The sequence below is a fragment of the Anomaloglossus baeobatrachus genome, chromosome 1 (assembly GCF_048569485.1).
Source record: "Anomaloglossus baeobatrachus isolate aAnoBae1 chromosome 1, aAnoBae1.hap1, whole genome shotgun sequence".
Taxonomy (NCBI): domain Eukaryota; kingdom Metazoa; phylum Chordata; class Amphibia; order Anura; family Aromobatidae; genus Anomaloglossus; species Anomaloglossus baeobatrachus.
In genome coordinates this window covers 13,190,515-13,209,357 of record NC_134353.1, presented here as the reverse complement: position 1 = coordinate 13,209,357, position 18,843 = coordinate 13,190,515, and the positions used below count along the sequence as shown (strand labels likewise).

Sequence of the window (18,843 nt, the reverse complement as noted above, 5' to 3'; positions counted from 1 at the left end):
TTCCCATTTTAATAGAGCCTGCAACTTAGAGGGATCCATCCTAAAACCAGAGAAATTACGTAACCCAAAAATGGAGGTTCCTGAACGGCAAATACACAATTTTCTAATTTTGCGTACAACTTGATCTCTCTGAGAATCTGTAAAACCTGTTTAATATGTTTCAAATGTGACTCAAAATCCTGTGAATAAATGAGAATATCATCCAGACAAATGATAACAAATTTCCAACAGCAGGTGAGGAAATACATTATTAATAAAGTGCTGCACACACTGGAACAAAAAGTGAGAGACTCAGGAGAAAAGCAAGAACAGGAAGGTAACAACAAAAGGGTAACAAGGGTTAACTCCACAACCGCACTGAGCAACAAGTACTACAATCACCATGGATCACCACACCTCAACAGACGAGCTAAGATAAACTATAGCTGGCATAGAAGGAAGGATCTAGCCACCATATATAGGAGGGGAGCAGATGTGATTGGCTCCCCCACAGCATGTGATCAAAGGAGACTAACAAGGAGCCTAGCAGGCATTATCTCTTTCTAGCCTGCCTATGAACCACCACTCTGCAAGTTGACGCCTTAGTCTGCCTGCATTCATCACAGACACCAGAGAAGTTATTTGTCAGAATCTGTAGTCTGAACAGAACCGATGCCGCCATGACAATCAAAGAAGTTTATAAAATTCTCTGTTACAGTATTATGTCTCAGAGCTGCACTCACTATTCTACTGGTGCAGTCAGCATGTACATACATTACATTACTGTTCCTGTATTATACTCCAGAGCTGCACTCACTGTTCTGCTGGTGTTGATGTTCCCACTTTCCTGCAGTCTTGTTGCGCGGGGTGGGGGAAGGTGATTGCTCTCCTCAGAGGCGGTTACAGGGTCCGGTGTAAGGATGAGAGCGCAGCTCTGGCTCAGCGTATCATATAATGCAGTCACAATCCCACTTCCTCATTGTAAATTCATTTTATCAGTAAAATCTGTAACTTTTTACTTTTGAATAAAACAATTAAGCAACAACAAAGTGTAAAACCATAAAAACGAAGGAAACCAGAAGCGTCTGTAAATTCTCCGCACGACGCGGCCGTTATTCTGGCTCCAGAGTGAGTCGGATTCTATCAAATGAACTGATGAAAATGATAAATACCCGGTGAGGAGCCAGCACCAGCCAGGAGCGCGGTGCGAGACCCGGAAGCAGGAGAACTCTGCGCACAAGAAGGGTGCAAAAAGATACACCCGGGAGCAGAGGTCACAGAGGAGGCTGTCTCTGGCCCAGACTCCTGAGAGGAGGCTGTCACCGGCTGGCACCAGACTCCCAAGGAGATTGTCACCGGCTGGCAATGGACTCCTGAGGAGGATGTCACCGGCCGGCACCGCACTCCTGAGGAGGGTGTCACCGGCCGGCACCGCACTCCTGAGGAGGGTGTCAAAGGCCGGCACCAGACTCCTGAGGAGGCTGTCACCAGCTGGCACTGGACTCCCGAAGATGCTATCACCGGCCGGCACAGGACTCCCGAGGAGGCTGACACCAGCAGGCACCGGACTCCTGAGGAGGCTGTCACCAGCTAGCACCGGACTCCTGAGGAGGCTGACACCAGCAGGCACCGGACTCCTGAGGAGGCTGACACCAGCAGGCACCGGACTCCTGAGGAGGCTGACACCAGCAGGCACCGGACTCCTGAGGAGGCTATCACCGGCCGGCACCGGACTCCTGAGGAGGCTGTTACCAGCTAGCACCGGACTCTTGAGGAGGCTGACACCAGCAGGCAGCGGACTCCTGAGGAGGCTGACACCAGCAGGCACCCACCGGACTCCTGAGGAATCAGGGGCTCTAAAACCCTCCAGTGACTGGAGAAGACTTCCAGAAGGTCTAGTGGTGGCAGATGCTGAGATCTCGGTAAGGAGCTTCCTAAGCGCTGAAGGTCTCCACTCCGGGTCGTCACTTCCACTGACCCAAAAAGCACAAATAAGTCGCCTTTAACATGATCAAAACCACAGAAATATCCACAAATGTCTGAGATCCTATTCTGCTGAGTGAGGAAACAAAAATGGAAGTTTTCTATGAACCAATTATGTCTGAGAAAGAAAGAAGCATCCACTGCAAAGAGAACCCTGCCCATAGTGATATATGACGGCAGCCTGGTGATGTCTACAGTGGAGCACGGCAGGGTCTTGGTGATGCCTATAGTGATAAGTGATAGTAGCTCAGTAATGTCTACAGTGAAGCACGGCGGGGGCTAGGTGATGTCTACAGTGAAGCACGGCGGGGGCTCAGTGATGTTTGCAGTGAAGCACGGCGGGGGCTCAGTGATGTCTGCAGTGAAGCATGGCGTTGGCTCGGTGATGTCTACAGTGAAGCACGGCGGGGGCTCGGTAATGTCTACAGTGAAGCACGACAGGGGCTCAGTAATGTCTGCAGTGAAGCACGGCGAGGGCTCAGTGATGTCTACAGTGAAGTATGGCAGAGGCTCGATGATGTCTACAGTGAAACACGGTGGGGGCTCGGTGATGTCTACAGGAAAGCATAGTGGGGCTCAGTGACGTCTACAGTGAAGCATGGCGTGGGCTGGGTGATGTCTACAGGGAAGCACGGTGGAGGCTCAGTGATGTCTACAGTGAAGCACGGCGGGGGATCGGTGATGTCTACAGTGAAGCACGGTGGAGGCTCGGTGATGTCTACAGTGAAGCACGGTGGAGGCTCGGTGATGTCTACAGTGAAGCACTGTGGGGGCTCGTTGATGTCTACAGTGAAGCACGGTGGAGGCTCGGTGATGTCTACAGTGAAGCATGGTAGGGGCTCGGTGATGTCTACAGTGAAGCACTGCGGGGGCTCGTTGATGTCTACAGTGAAGCACGGTGGAGGCTCAGTGATGTCTACAGTGAAGCATGGCAGGTGCTTGGTGATGTCTACAGTGAAGCATGGCTGGGGCTCGGTGATGTCTACAGTGAAGCATGACAGGTGCTCGGTGATGTCTACAGGGAAGCACGGTGGAGGCTCGGTGATGTCTACAGTGAAGCATGGTAGGGGCTCGGTGATGTCTACAGTGAAGCACGGTGGAGGCTCGGTGATGTCTACAGTGAAGCACAGTGGAGGCTCGGTGATGTCTACAGTGAAGCACGGTGGAGGCTCGGTGATGTCTACAGTGAAGAAATGCGGGGGCTCATTGATGTCTACAGTGAAGCACTGTGGGGGCTCGTTGATGTCTACAGTGAAGCACGGTGGAGGCTTAGTGATGTCTACAGTGAAGCTTGGCAGGTGCTTGGTGATGTCTACAGGGAAGCACGGTGGAGGCTCGGTGATGTCTACAGTGAAGCATGGTAGGGGCTCGGTGATGTCTAAAGTGAAGCACGGTGGAGGCATGGTGATGTCTACAGTGAAGCACGGTGGAGGCTCGGGGATGTCTACAGTGAAGCAATGCGGGGGCTCATTGATGTCTACAGTGAAGCATGGTAGGGGCTCGGTGATGTCTACAGTGAAGGACAGTGGCGGCTCAGTGATGTCTACAGTGAAGCACTAAGGGGGCTCGTTGATGTCTACAGTGAAGCACGGTGGAGGCTCGGTGATGTCTACAGTGAAGCATGGTAGGGGCTCGGTGATGTCTACAGTGAAGCACGGTGGAGGCTCGGTGATGTCTACAGTGAAGCACGGTGGAGGCTCGGTGATGTCTACAGTGAAGCAATGCGGGGGCTCATTGATGTCTACAGTGAAGCACGGCGGGGGCTCAGTGATGTCTACAGTGAAGCATGGTAGGGGCTCGGTGATGTCTACAGTGAAGGACAGTGGCGGCTCGTTGATGTCTACAGTGAAGCACTGCGGGGGCTCGTTGATGTCTACAGTGAAGCACGGTGGAGGCTCGGTGATGTCTACAGTGAAGCATGGCAGGGGCTCGGTGATGTCTACAGTGAAGCACAGCGGGGGCTCGGTGATGTCTACAGTGAAGCACGGCGGGGGCTCGGTGATGTCTACAGTGAAGCACGGCGGGGGCTCGGTGATGTCTACAGTGAAGCATGGTAGGGACTCGTTGATGTCTACAGTGAAGCACAGTGGAGGCTCGGTGATGTCTACAGTGAAGCACGGTGGAGGCTCGGTGATGTCTACAGTGAAGCATGGCAGGGGCTCGGTGATGTCTACAGTGAAGCACGGCGGGGGCTCGGTGATGTCTACAGTGAAGCACAGTGGAGGCTCGGTGATGTCTACAGTGAAGGGTGGCGGGGACTCGGTGATGTCTACAGTGAAGCACGGCAGGGGCTCGGTGATGTCTACAGTGAAGCATGGCGGGGGCTCAGTGATGTCTACAGTGAAGCATGGCGGGGGCTCGGTGATGTCTACAGTGAAGCACGGTGGAGGCTCGGTGATGTCTACAGTGAAGCAAGGCAGGGGCTCGGTGATGTCTACAGTGAAGCACGGCGGGGGCTCGGTGATGTCTACAGTGAAGCACAGTGGAGGCTCGGTGATGTCTACAGTGAAGCATGGCAGGGGCTCGGTGACGTCTACAGTGAAGCATGGCGGGGGCTCAGTGATGTCTACAGTGAAGCACGGCGGGGGCTTGGTGATGTCTACAGTGAAGCACAGTGGAGGCTCGGTGATGTCTACAGTGAAGCATGGCGGGGGCTCGGTGATGTCTACAGTGAAGCACGGTGGGGGCTCGGTGACTCCAGGAAATCATTCTGTGAGGAGCTGACATCAGATCTTCTAACAGCACAATGGTCCCAGCAGCTCACCGTCCACCATCGTCTGGTTTCCGAAGTTGTGTAAGACTCTGGATCGGACGTCGCACTCGTCTGAGCTGATAGAAGAGCTTTGGTGGATGTGAAGAAGGCGCTGAAGCACCAAAAGTTATTAGTGACCGAGAGGCCTTTGCCCGTGAGGAGGGGCTGGAGCTGGAGTCTGCTGTGCATCTCATCTGCAGCAGGTTACAACAGCCAGCTGAGATCTACAAAGGACTACAGACACTGGGCATGAAGGGGTGCATATTCCTGAGAATGGAGGAGTCAGGAAAAGTGGCATCGTGGGCAGAACGTGAGTCAATCACTCGTCACTTCACTTGTGGTCACACATCTTCACGGTTCTCGTATCATTGGTTCATTCAAACGGATTTACAATACGGGGTCTGATTGCAGCTGTGTCTGGAAGGAAATCCCCCCCCCCCTCCCCGCAGATCACCAGTGTGTGCCATTACTGGGGGGCTGATCTCTGGAGCCCCCCGACATTGGCTTACTGGTGTGCCGTCACTGGTGGGAGCTGATTTCTGGAGCCCCCCGACATTGGCTTACTGGTGTGCCGTCACTGGTGGGAGTTAATCTCTAGAGCCCCCCGACATTGGCTTACTAGTGTGATGTCACTGGTGGGGACTGATCTCTGGAGCCCCCCGACATTGGCTTACTGGTGTGCCGTCACTGGTGGGGGCTGATCTCTGGAGCCCCCCGACATTGGCTTACTGGTGTGCCGTCACTGGTGGGGACTGATCTCTGGAGCCCCCCGACATTGGCTTACTGGTGTGCCATCACTGGTGGGGGCTGATCTCTGGAGCCCCCCAACATTGGCTTACTGGTGTGCCATCACTGGTGGGAGCTAATCTCTAGAGCCCCCCGACATTGGCTTACTAGTGTGGTGTCACTGGTGCGGACTGATCTCTGGAGCCCCCTGACATTGGCTTACTGGTGTGCCGTCACTGGGGGGCTGATCTCTTGAGACCCCCAGCAGATTACCAGTGTGTGCCACCACTGGGGGGCTGATCTCTGGAGCCCCCCGACATTGGCTTACTGGTGTGCCGTCACTGGGGGGCTGATCTCTGGAGCCACCCAGCAGATCACCAGTGCGTGCCGTTACTGGGGGGCTGATCTCTGGAGCCCCCCGACATTGGCTTACTGGTGTGCCATCACTGGTGGGGGGCTGATCTCTGGAGCCCCCCGACATTGGCTTACTGCTGTGCCGTCACTGGGGGGCTGATCTCTGGAGCCCCCCGACATTGGATTACTGGTGTGCAGTCACTGGGGGCTGATCTCTGGAGCCCCCCGACATTGTATTACTGGTGTGCCGTGACTGGGGGGCTGATCTCTGGAGCCCCCCGACATTGGCTTACTGGTGTGCCGTCACTGGTGGGGGCTGATCTCTGGAGCCCCCCGACATTGGCTTACTGGTGTGCCGTCACTGGTGGGAGCTGATTTCTGGAGCCCCCCGACATTGGCTTACTGGTGTGCCATCACCGGTGGGGGGCTGATCTCTGGAGCCCCCCGACATTGGCTTACTGGTGTGCCATCACTGGTGGGGGCTGAGCTCTGGAGCCCCCCGACATTGGCTTACTGGTGTGCCGTCACTGGTGGGAGCTAATCTCTAGAGCCCCCCGACATTGGCTTTCTAGTGTGGTGTCACTAGTGGGGACTGATCTCCCTAGCCCCCCGACATTGGCTTACTGGTGTGCCATCACTGGTGGGGGCTGATCTCTTGAGACCCCCAGCAGATTACCAGTGTGTGCCGTCACTGGGGGGCTGATCTCTGGAGCCCCCCAGCAGATCACCAGTGCGTGCCGTTACTGGGGGGCTGATCTCTGGAGCCCCCGACATTGGCTTACTGGTGTGCAGTCACTGGGGGCTGATCTCTGGAGCCCCCCGACATTGGCTTACTGTTGTGCCGTCACTGGGGGGCTGATCTCTGGAGCCCCCCGACATTGGCTTACTGTTGTGCAGTCACTGGGGGCTGATCTCTGGAGCCCCCCGACATTGGCTTACTAGTGTGATGTCACTGGTGGGGACTGATCTCTGGAGCCCCCCGACATTGGCTTACTGGTGTGCCATCACTGGTGGGGGCTGATCTCTGGAGCCCCCCAACATTGGCTTACTGGTGTGCCATCACTGGTGGGAGCTAATCTCTAGAGCCCCCCGACATTGGCTTACTAGTGTGGTGTCACTGGTGGGGACTGATCTCTGGAGCCCCCCGACATTGGCTTACTGGTGTGCCGTCACTGGGGGGCTGATCTCTGGAGCCCCCCGACATTGGATTACTGCTGAGCAGTCACTGGGGGCTGATCTCTGGAGCCCCCCGACATTGTATTACTGGTGTGCCGTCACTGGGGGGCTGATCTCTGGAGCCCCCCGACATTGGCTTACTGGTGTGCCGTCACTGGTGGGGGCTGATCTCTGGAGCCCCCCCGACATTGGCTTACTGGTGTGCCGTCACTGGTGGGAGCTGATCTCTGCAGCCCCCCGACATTAGATTACTGGTGTGCCGTCACTGGGGGCTGATCTCTGGAGCCCCCCGACATTAGATTACTGGTGTGCCGTCACTGGGGGCTAATCTCTGGAGCCCCCCGACATTGGCTTACTGGTGTGCCGTCACTGGGGGCTGATCTCTGGAGCCCCCCGACATTAGATTACTGGTGTGCAGTCACTGGGGGGCTGATCTCTGTAGCCCCCCGACATTGGATTACTGGTGTGCCGTTACTGGGGGGCTGATCTCTGGAGCCCCCCAGCAGATCACCAGTGTGTGCCGTTACTGGGGGGCTGATCTCTGGAGCCCCCCGACATTGGCTTACTGGTGTGCCCTCACTGGGGGGCTGATCTCTGGAGACCCCCGACATTGGCTTACTGGTGTGCCGTCACTGGGGGGCTGATCTCTGGAGCCCCCCGACATTGGCTTACTGGTGTGCCCTCACTGGGGGGCTGATCTCTGGAGCCCCCCGACATTGGCTTACTGGTGTGCCGTCACTGGGGGGCTGATCTCTGGAGCCCCCCGACATTGACTTACTGGTGTGCAGTCACTGGGGGGCTGATCTCTGCAGCCCCCCGAGATTGGCTTAGTGGTGTGCCCTCACTGGGGGGCTGATCTCTGGAGCCCCCCGACATTGGCTTACTGGTGTGCCCTCACTGGGGGGCTGATCTCTGGAGCCCCCCGACATTGGCTTACTGGTGTGCCCTCACTGGGGGGCTGATCTCTGGAGCCCCCCGACATTGGCTTACTGGTGTGCCCTCACTGGGGGGCTGATCTCTGGAGCCCCCCGACATTGGATTACTGGTGTGCCGTCACTGGGGGGCTGATCTCTGGAGCCCCCCGACATTGGCTTACTGGTGTGCCCTCACTGGGGGGCTGATCTCTGGAGCCCCCCGACATTGGCTTACTGGTGTGCCGTCACTGGGGGCTGATCTCTGGAGCCCCCCGACATTGGATTACTGGTGTGCCGTCACTGGGGGCTGATCTCTGGAGCCCCCCGACATTGGATTACTGGTGTGCCGTCACTGGGGAGCTGATCTCTGGAGCCCCCCGACATTGGATTACTGGTGTGCGGTCACTGGGGGGGCTGATCTCTGGAGCCCCCCGACATTGGATTACTGGTGTGCAGTCACTGGGGGCTGATCTCTGGAGCCCCCCGACATTGGCTTACTGGTGTGCCATCACTGGTGGGGGCTGATCTCCGGAGCCCCCCGACATTGGCTTACTGTTGTGCCGTCACTGAGGGGCTGATCTCTGGAGCCCCCCGACATTGGATTACTGTTGTGCCGTCACTGGGGGGGCTGATCTCTGGAGTCCCCCGACATTGGATTACTGGTGTGCCGTTACTGGGGGGGCTGATCTCTGGAGCCCCCGACATTGGCTTGTGCTGTACCTCCTGCCACCACCTGTCCAGGGAGCTGCCGCCTCAGTCCTGGAGAGCGGGTGGCCGGGGTTTCGCCGTTCCCCCTCGCTGCGGCCCCGTCTCACCGGACCCCGGCCTCCAGTGAACATAACAGAGGAGTTTATTGTGGATGTGACTCCTGATTCTACAACATAAACTCTACAGATCGGTGTATAAACCTCCCGGACCTGAGGAGGCCGGTGTACTGACCGTGACAATGGAGGGAAGAAAGGCTGAACCATCCCAAGAACTAATATACACATTTCTCCACCAGGAAGGAAAACGCACCCCTCTATACTGACCTAGACTATTATAGTAAGTACACCGGGCTCTTCAGGTCTATGATTTAGTGATGTGTGTAGTGTAATGCCCCGGCCCTCAGCCTCACCCCCTCCTCTGGACTCCGCCCTGTCCCCCCCGTCCAGGTATATCCGTGCACCCTATGCCCCGGCCCTCAGCCTCACCCCCTCCTCTGGACTCTGCCCTGTCCCCCCCGTCCAGGTATATCCGTGCACCCTATGCCCCGGCCCTCAGCCTCACCCCCTCCTCTGGACTCTGCCCTGTCCCCCCCGTCCAGGTATATCCGTGCACCCTATGCCCCGGCCCTCAGCCTCACCCCCTCCTCTGGACTCTGCCCTGTCCCCCCCGTCCAGGTATATCCGTGCACCCTATGCCCCGGCCCTCAGCCTCACCCCCTCCTCTGGACTCTGCCCTGTCCCCCCCGTCCAGGTATATCCGTGCACCCTATGCCCCGGCCCTCAGCCTCACCCCCTCCTCTGGACTCTGCTCTGTCCCCCCCATCCGGGTATATCTGTCCACCCTATGCCCCGGCCCTCAGCCTCACCCCCTCCTCTGGACTCCGCCCTGTCCCCCCCGTCCAGGTATATCCGTGCACCCTATGCCCCGGCCCTCAGCCTCACTCCCTCCTCTGAACTCTGCCCTGTCCCCCCCGTCCGGGTATATCCGTGCACCCTATGCCCCGGCCCTCAGCCTCACCCCCTCCTCTGGACTCTGCCCTGTCCCCCCCGTCCAGGTATATCCGTGCACCCTATGCCCCGGCCCTCAGCCTCACCCCCTCCTCTGGACTCTGCCCTGTCCCCCCCATCCGGGTATATCTGTCCACCCTATGCCCCGGTCCTCAGCCTCATCCCCTCCTCTGGACTCCGCCCTGTCCCCCCCGTCCGGGTATATCCGTGCACCCTATGCCCGGCCCTGAGTCTCACCGCTCTGGACTCCGCTCTGAAGTTTTTACTTTTTACATAACGTTCTATTTTCCGACAAATATTGAGGGAATAAAATAATAAACGGCGCAGATGAGACAGAGCGTGAGGACACCGGCGGCTCTGCTACATCGGGGGATTGCCAAGGTCTGGAGCTCCCCCTGCAGGAGGACGGCGGGAACACAGGCTCAATAAGGAGGGAAACAGTCACTGAACCGACGAAAAGCGATCCTACTCCATCACAACCGCGGGTGACATAAGTGACCACCGGGGGCACCGTCCCCCACTCCTCACACCGGGAGCGCCATCCTAACCCTTACCCAGGGGGTGCCATCCCACCCCTCACACATTCTGCCGGACCATCCGCCCCTTCTGAGCCCCCACCCATCAGCCCAGGAGGAAAGTTACAATGTTTAAGCTTTGCATACAAATAAAAGGAACAATGTTTCACTTTTGTTTACAAACATAAGGAACCAATCAGATTTCTGCAAAAATCTTAAAGCTACAGTCACCTCAATATTACAATAGTGACTCCCCGGACCCCCGGCGTTATACAGCCGCCCCCTTCATTCATCTTTCTTTCAAAGTGTTGTCGTAACAAAGATGCAATATTGTAAAAAAGCCATGAAAATAGAAAAATAGTATAAAAGTACACCCCTGACTACTCAGGCTGAAGCCCCCGGAGCAGTGCGGATATGGAGCTGCGGGACCCCAGCAAATATTGGGGAGAACATTGGGGTTTAGGAAAAGTTTTGTGTAAGACCCCAATCCATACAGCCAGTGTGGGGGGCTACCACTGCACTAAGGGGGACACCACGGAGGCTTCAACACAATCCATCAGCAAAACCATCAGTCACTGGGAACTATGGGACAATGATGAACTAACCGGCAACCAGCCATCACCATAACATCATGTCTGACCACGACTAATGAAGAGGAAGGTCGGGGCGCATAGAGACAGGGGGAACAGAGACAAGGAGCACAGAGACGGGGAGCACAGAGACGGGGAGCACAGAGACGGGGAGCACAGAGACAGGGAGCACAGAGACAAGGAGCACAGAGACGGGGAGCACAATCCTGAGAGCACAGAGACGGGGAGCACAGAGACGGGGAGCACAGAGACGGGGAGCACAGAGACAGGGAGCACAGAGACAAGGAGCACAGAGACGGGGAGCACAGAGACGGGGAGCACAATCCTGAGAGCACAGAGACGGGGAGCACAGAGACAGGGAGCACAGAGACGGGGAGCACAGAGATGGGGAGCACAGAGAGACGGGGCGCACAGAGAGACGGGGCGCACAGAGACGGGGCGCACAGAGACGGGGAGCACAGAGACGGGGAGCACAGAGAGACGGGGCGCACAGAGAGATGGGGCGCACAGAGACGGGGAGCACAGAGACGGGGAGCACAGAGACGGGGAGCACAGAGACGGGGAGCACAGAGAGACGGGGCGCACAGAGAGACGGGGCGCACAGAGACGGGGCGCACAGAGACGGTGTGCACAGAGACGGGGAGCACAGAGACGGGGCACACAGAGAGACGGGGCACACAGAGAGACGGGGAGCACAGAGACGGGGAGCACAGAGATGGGGAGCACAGAGACGGGGTGAACAGAGATGGGGTTCACAGAGACGGGGCGCACAGAGTCGGGGAGCACAGAGACGGGGCACACAGTGACGGGGAGCACAGAGATGGGGAGCACAGAGACGGGGCGCACAGAGACGGGGAGCACAGAGTCGGGGAGCACAGAGATGGGGCGCACAGAGACGGGGAGCACAGAGACGGGGCACACAGTGACGGGGAGCACAGAGAGTCGGGGAGCACAGAGACGGGGAGCACAGAGATGGGGCGCACAGAGTCGGGGAGCACAGAGATGGGGCGCACAGAGACGGGGAGCACAGAGACGGGGCACACAGTGACGGGGAGCACAGAGAGTCGGGGAGCACAGAGACGGGGAGCACAGAGATGGGGCGCACAGAGTCGGGGAGCACAGAGATGGGGCGCACAGAGACGGGGAGCACAGAGACGGGGTGCACAATCCTGAGAGCCCCATACACCAAAGCTAAGAAAAGTTACAAAATTGTAATAATAATAATTCTTCCTCGGAATTCCAGAAAACAAACAATTGTTCCTTTCTTGCGAGTCGTCTTTTCTGATTTATCTTCTGCGCAGTACACACAATAAGGAATGTTTCTCTTCACTCTTCACTAACGTGATGTTTGTATTTTCTGGTTTATTCATTGTTTATCACTTTATTATATTTTTCCTTTTTTTTATTCCTTCCTTGTTTTTAGGGCAGTGACGTTCTTCTTTCCTGTATATATTTACACCCTGTATATACATTTTACCTCTCTATTGTGCGGTCTATTTTCACATAGCACAATGGAGCAACAAAGATTAATTGTTACAGAGTATAAAGAATATATGGACCCTCTCTGATGACACAATGTGCGGGCGATCGCAGCCCGGCGTCCGCAACGTCCATCTCCTAATGAGGGCCTCGCGGACACACCACTCCCTGATTAACTTCTGTTTATTTATTTTGGGCTAATTATTAAAGTCTGTTTATTGTAAAATGTGTCAATTTACAACAAGAAAAAAAAAGAGGAGCAGAATGGTGACTGGATACAATGTGCACATGTCACGAGTCCGCAGCCCAGACAATTACACCACAATTAACCGAAAATGAAGGAAGCCAGATGGTGAAGATGTCATCCGGAAAAAGCCCGGATCCACAAGAGTCGATCCTCAGCGAGGGGAGAAGCGCAGGACAGCACCGCGGCGACAACGCAAGAAACCCACGAGGAACAACAACACCCTCTATAAAGAAGAAACACTCAATGTATCAAAATAAACAACAACAAACAGTAACAAACTGCTCAAAATAAAGAGCAACAAACAGTAACAAACTGCTCAAAATAAAGAGCAACAAACAAGAAACTGCTCAAAATAAAGAGCAACAAACAAGAAACTGCTCAAAATAAAGAGCAACAAACAAGAAACTGCTCAAAATAAACAGCAACAAACAGTAACAAACTGCTCAAAATAAAGAGCAACAAACAGTAACAAACTGCTCAAAATAAAGAGCAACAAACAAGAAACTGCTCAAAATAAAGAGCAACAAACAAGAAACTGCTCAAAATAAAGAGCAACAAACAAGAAACTGCTCAAAATAAAGAGCAACAAACAATAACAAACTGCTCAAAACAAACAGCAACAAACTAACAAACTGCTCAAAATAAAGAGCAACAAACAACAAACTGCTCAAAATAAAGAGCAACAAACAAGAAACTGCTCAAAATAAAGAGCAACAAACAAGAAACTGCTCAAAATACACAAAAGTCCAGATTACAAATGAAGAAAAACTAAAATTTAATAAAAAAAAACTAACTTTCATAAAATATAAAACAAATAAAGTAAATAAACAAAAATAGCAAAAATGTATTTAGTAAAGGTAATAATAAATAGAACCGCATCCCACGATTTTGGAGTTTGTTGCCGTTTTCATTATTTGTATTTATTTTCTTTTCACTTTTTCTTATTCTTTGTTTGGATTTTCCTTTCTTTTATTCATCCATTTATATACGATCCTCTCATTAATCAGCAAAAGAAAGAATACGATCGGGCAGTAAAGCTTTCACTAAAGGCGTAAATGTAATTCAGAGAAGATCCCGCTCACGTCTCACGCCCCGGACAGATTACCGGCATTCCTATATCTGGGATCAGCGGCGCTGACACTCGCCTCAATGTGTCCCCCGGTATGTGACGGCCCCGACCCCTTCTCATCTAGGTACTACACTGTATCTAGCTCCAGTGCCGGAAAATACCTGCGCCCCCACATATAGTATACACCAAGGCACCTGCGCCCCCACATACAGTATACACCAAGGCACCTGAGCCCCAACATACACTGTACACCAAGACACCTGCGCCCCCACATACACTATACACCAAGGCCCCTGTGCCCCCACATTCACTATACACCAAGGCATTAGCACTATATTCTGTACAGATGTGACAAATTTTAACTTGACATTTTCCATGAACCATGAGACCATAAAGTTTGAGTTCATGTTTTCCATGGCATTTAATGTGTTAACAACAAGTATTGAGGCAGTCCTGGGTCAGTGTCAGAAATCCATGTACTGTGATAGTCCTGGATGTCAGAGGTCCATGTACTGTGATGGTCCTGGGTCAGTGTCAGCGATCCATGTACTGTGATCGTTCTGGATCAGAGTCAGAGGTTCATGTACTGTGATGGTCCTTGATGTTAGAGGTTTATGTACTGTGATGGTCCTGGATCAGTATCAGAGCTCCATGTCCTGTGATGGTTCTGGGTCAGTGTCTGGGCTCCATGTACTGTGATAGTCCTGGGTCAGTATCAGAGATCCATGTACTGTGATGATCCTGGATGTCAGAGGTCCATGTACTGTGATGGTCCTGGGTCAGTGTCAGCGATCCATGTACTGTGATCGTTCTGGATCAGAGTCAGAGGTTCATGTACTGTGATGGTCCTTGATGTTAGAGGTTTATGTACTGTGATGGTCCTGGATCAGTATCAGAGCTCCATGTCCTGTGATGGTTCTGGGTCAGTGTCTGGGCTCCATGTACTGTGATAGTCCTGGGTCAGTATCAGAGATCCATGTACTGTGATGATCCTGGATGTCAGAGGTCCATGTAGTGTGATGGTCCTGGGTCAGTGTCAGGGCTCCATGTACTGTGATCGTTCTGGATCAGAGTCAGAGGTTCATGTACTGTGATGGTCCTTGATGTTAGAGGCTTATGTACTGTGATGGTCCTGGATCAGTATCAGAGCTCCATGTCCTGTGATGGTTCTGGGTCAGTGTCTGGGCTCCATGTACTGTGAAAGTCCTGGGTCAGTGTCAGAGCTCCATGTACTGTGATGATCCTGGATGTCAGAGGTCCATGTAGTGTGATGGTCCTGGGTCAGTGACATAGGTCCATGTAGTGTGATGGTCCTGGGTCAGTGTCAGAGGTCCATGTACTGTGATAATCCTGGGTGGGTCAGTTTCAGAGCTCCATGTACTGTGATGGTCCTGGGTCAGTGTCAGAGCTCCATGTACTGTGATGGTCCTGGGTCAGTGTGAGAGCTCCATGTACTGTGATGGTCCTGGGTCAGTGTCAGAGCTCCATGTACTGTGATGGTCCTGTGTCAGTATCAAAGGCCCATGTACTGTAACGGTCATCGGTCAGTTTCAGAGCTCCATGTACTGTAACGGTCATTGGTCAGTTTCAGAGCTCCATGTACTGTGGTGGTCCTGGGTCAGTGTCAGGGTTCCATGTACTGTGATGGTCCTGTGTCAGTATCAGAGGCCCATGTACTGTGATGGTCCTGGGCCAGTGTCAGAGGTTCTTGTACTGTGATGGTCCTGAGTCAGTGTCACAGACCCATGTACTGTGATGGTCCTGGGTCAGTGTCAGGGCTCCATGTACTGTGATAGTCATGGATCAGTGTCAGAGCTCCATGTACTGTGATAGTCCTTGATCAGTGTCAGAGCTCCATGTACTGTGATGGTCCTGGGTCAGTGTCAGAGCTCCATGTACTGTGATAGTCCTGAATAAGCGTCAGAGGATCATGTGGAAAGACAGGTTCCGTGATAATCCTAGGTCACAGTATTAGTAGGACAGGTTCTGTAATAGTCCTGGGTCATAGTATTAGGAGGACAGGTTCTGTGATAGTATTCGGCTATAGTATGGCGTAACCTGCGATATTCCGGAATCACAGTGTCCGTAGGCTATTTCCTCAGATACTGTAAGTCTGGTCTTTTGGACATGCGATGTAACATTATTGGTCCTGTGTTAGTTAGAAGCATCCTGTGAAAGTCCAGGATCTGGCTAAAGGTTCTTCTTGGTTCCAGCTCTAGCAGATCATGATTGTAACCATGCAGGCTCAGCATCAGCAGGATATACTCCGCAGATCAGTACGAGGTCCACAGGTCAATAATCCAGCATCAGAACCTATATCATTCTTGTCCTTGTATGATCCATGGTCAATGATTGTCCCACCAAAAAAATACACTGTGCATAATCCGGGCTCAGGAGAGCATTTTCTAGAGTTTTCCTCATTTAGTGTAACATTCTGGATCAGTAGGACGTGTATTTCAATAGCTCTGATTCAACAGGCAAAGTACGGGATTGTCCAGCACCAGTAAGACAGTTCACATGATAATCCTTGATTAGAGGAACATTAGAAGTCATAGTCCTGGGTCAGGAGAACGTTTTCTGAAATAACCTTAAGTTATTTGAACTGTGTGAGATTATTTCAATATTGGCAAGAAAGGCTCTGAAATGGTTCTAGGTCATAGACAATGAGTCCCCCTGTGTCAGCGCTGGGTCAGTGTCGGGAAGATAAACCTACTGCTTTACAGACTTGGGTCACAGTTAGTAGGACATGTCCTGTGATGGTCCTTGGTCAGTGAAGCATAGCTGGTCCTGGGTCAGGGTCTGTGGATCATGGTTGGCCCTTGGTCAGTGGATTGGCCCTAGGTAAGTGGAACATGGATTATCCTCGGTCTGTTGACCAAGGAAGGGTTTGTGTCTGTGGATCGTGGTTGGACTTCGGTGAGTTTCTGTGGATCATGGTTTGCTCAGTGTCAGTAGGACATATCTTAAGTGTTATTGGTCCATGTGTTGAGGTTGCTCTGGGTCTGTATAGGTAGAAAGATTCCTGAGCTAGTCCTAAATCAGGGTCAATAGAATATGTCCTATGACAGTCCTGGGTCAATATGTAATTTGCTGAAATCAAAAGAGCATCAGTAGGACATGCCTGGAGATCATTGTCGGTCAGGAGCACTGGTTCATGTCTGGAGATCATTGTCGGTCAGGAGCACTGGTTAATGTCTGGAGATGGTTGTTGGTCAGGAGCACTGGTTCATGTCTGGAGATGGTTGTTGGTCAGGAGCACTGGTTCATGTCTGAAGATGGTTGTTGGTCAGGAGCACTGGTTCATGTCTGGAGATCATTGTCGGTCAGGAGCACTGGTTAATGTCTGGAGATGGTTGTTGGTCAGGAGCACTGGTTCATGTCTGAAGATGGTTGTTGGTCAGGAGCACTGGTTCATGTCTGGAGATCGTCCTCAGTCAGAACCATTGGTTCATGTCTGCAGATCAGGAGCAGTAAGAAATTTTCCTGAGAGTCATATAGTTGGAGGAGTCCATGGTGGGGAGCACTTGGTTGTGAGTAATTGAGCCCTGTTGTTGGGACCACAGCTCTGCAGGGGAGTAGAGCCCTGTTGTCGGGAGCGCAGCTCTGCAGGGGAGTGGAGCCCTGGTGTCCGGTGCTCAGCTTTGGTGGTGAGTGGAGCCCTGGTGTTGGAAGCATAGCTCTGCAAGGGAGTGGTGCCCTGGTGTCGGAAGCACAGTTTTAGTTGGGAGTGGAGCCCTGGTGTTGGGTGCTGAACTTTGGTGGTGGTTGGAGCCCTAGTTGGGAGTTGAGCCCCAGTAGTGGTCGCAGCACCAATGTCGAGTGGACAGCTCTGGGGGTGGTCGGAACTTTAGTGTGGAGCCTCAGTGGTGGTCAGAACTTTAGTGTGGAGCCTCAGTGGTCGTCGGAACTTTAGTGTAGAGCCTCAGTGGTGGTCGGAACTTTAGTGTGGAGCCTCAGTGGTGGTCAGAACTTTAGTGTGGAGCCTCAGTGGTGGTCGGAACTTTAGTGTAGAGCCTCAGTGGTGGTCGGAACTTTAGTGTAGAGCCTCAGTGGTGGTCGGAACTTTAGTGTGGAGCCTCAGTGGTGGTCGGGACTTTAGTGTAGAGCCTCAGTGGTGGTCGGAACTTTAGTGTAGAGCCTCAGTGGTGGTCGGAACTTTAGTGTGGAGTCTCAGTGGTGGTCGGAACTTTAGTGTAGAGCCTCAGTGGTGGTCGGGACTTTAGTGTGGAGCCTCAGTGGTGGTCGGAACTTTAGTGTGGAGCCTCAGTGGTGGTCGGGACTTTAGTGTGGAGCCTCAGTGGTGGTCGGGACTTTAGTGTGGAGCCTCAGTGGTGGTCGGAACTTTAGTGTGGAGCCTCAGTGGTGGTCGGAACTTTAGTGTGGAGCCTCAGTGGTGGTCGGAACTTTAGTGTGGAGCCTCAGTGGTGGTCGGGACATTAGTGTGGAGCCTCAGTGGTGGTCGGAACTTTAGTGTGGAGCCTCAGTGGTGGTCAGAACTTTAGTGTAGAGCCTCAGTGGTGGTCGGAACTTTAGTGTAGAGCCTCAGTGGTGGTCGGGACTTTAGTGTGGAGCCTCAGTGGTGGTCGGAACTTTAGTGTGGAGCCTCAGTGGTGGTCGTAACTTTAGTGTGGAGCCTCAATGGTGGTCGGAACTTTAGTGTGGAGCCTCAGTGGTGGTCGGAACTTTAGTGTGGAGCCTCAGTGGTGGTCGGAACTTTAGTGTGGAGCCTCAGTGGTGGTCGGGACTTTAGTGTGGAGCCTCAGTGGTGGTCGGGACTTTGGTGGGCAGTGGAGCCCCAGCTGTGGTCGGACCCCGGTGCAGCCCCTCTTACCTTTGCGCCGCGGTGCCGGAGTCCAGGATCCCCGGGCTGTGCATCCAGGCTCGCACGGTGGACAGAGCGGCCGGCAGCGGTTCCTCCTTCATGCTGAGCGCCCGGGACAGCGGCTCCTGGAGGGAGAACATCGGGCGCTGCGCTCCCCGCGATCTGCCGTCCCCGCCGGGCGCAGGTGTCCGGGATCCTCCGCTCAGCAGCGCGGCGCACACAACACTGAGGCTGCATCGTGCTCCTCGGCTGGAGGCTGCCGGGCGGAGGGTCCCGGGGGAGGCTGCAAGGGAGTGGGGGGAAGAGCAGCCTCCCTCCCCCTGCACCTCTCCACCTCCTCCCTGCCGGTGCCCCATCCCAGAGTCCGCCCGTCTCCGGGTCTCCGGACTGATCCCACCCCCCATGTGCGCCCCAATACTCACAATCACCCGAGAAACCCCCACACACGCGCGCCATGTGCACCCCAATATTCACACTGAGTCCTCTAATCAACGGAGTACCCCCCCCTGCCATGTACACCCC

At 53.9% G+C, this 18,843-nt stretch overlaps 1 protein-coding gene across 1 annotated transcript in view; it reads right to left on the bottom strand.

Moving 5' to 3' along the window:
• LOC142303855 (transcription factor COE3-like) overlaps nt 1–18,573 on the bottom strand; it is a 122,977-nt gene extending 104,404 nt beyond the window's left edge. Inside the window, exon 1 of the mRNA XM_075345658.1 lies at nt 18,331–18,573. Coding sequence (XP_075201773.1) covers nt 18,331–18,461 — 131 coding nt within the window. The 5' untranslated portion in view covers nt 18,462–18,573. The remainder of the gene's footprint in view (nt 1–18,330) is intronic.
• Nucleotides 18,574–18,843: the final 270 nt, after the last annotated feature.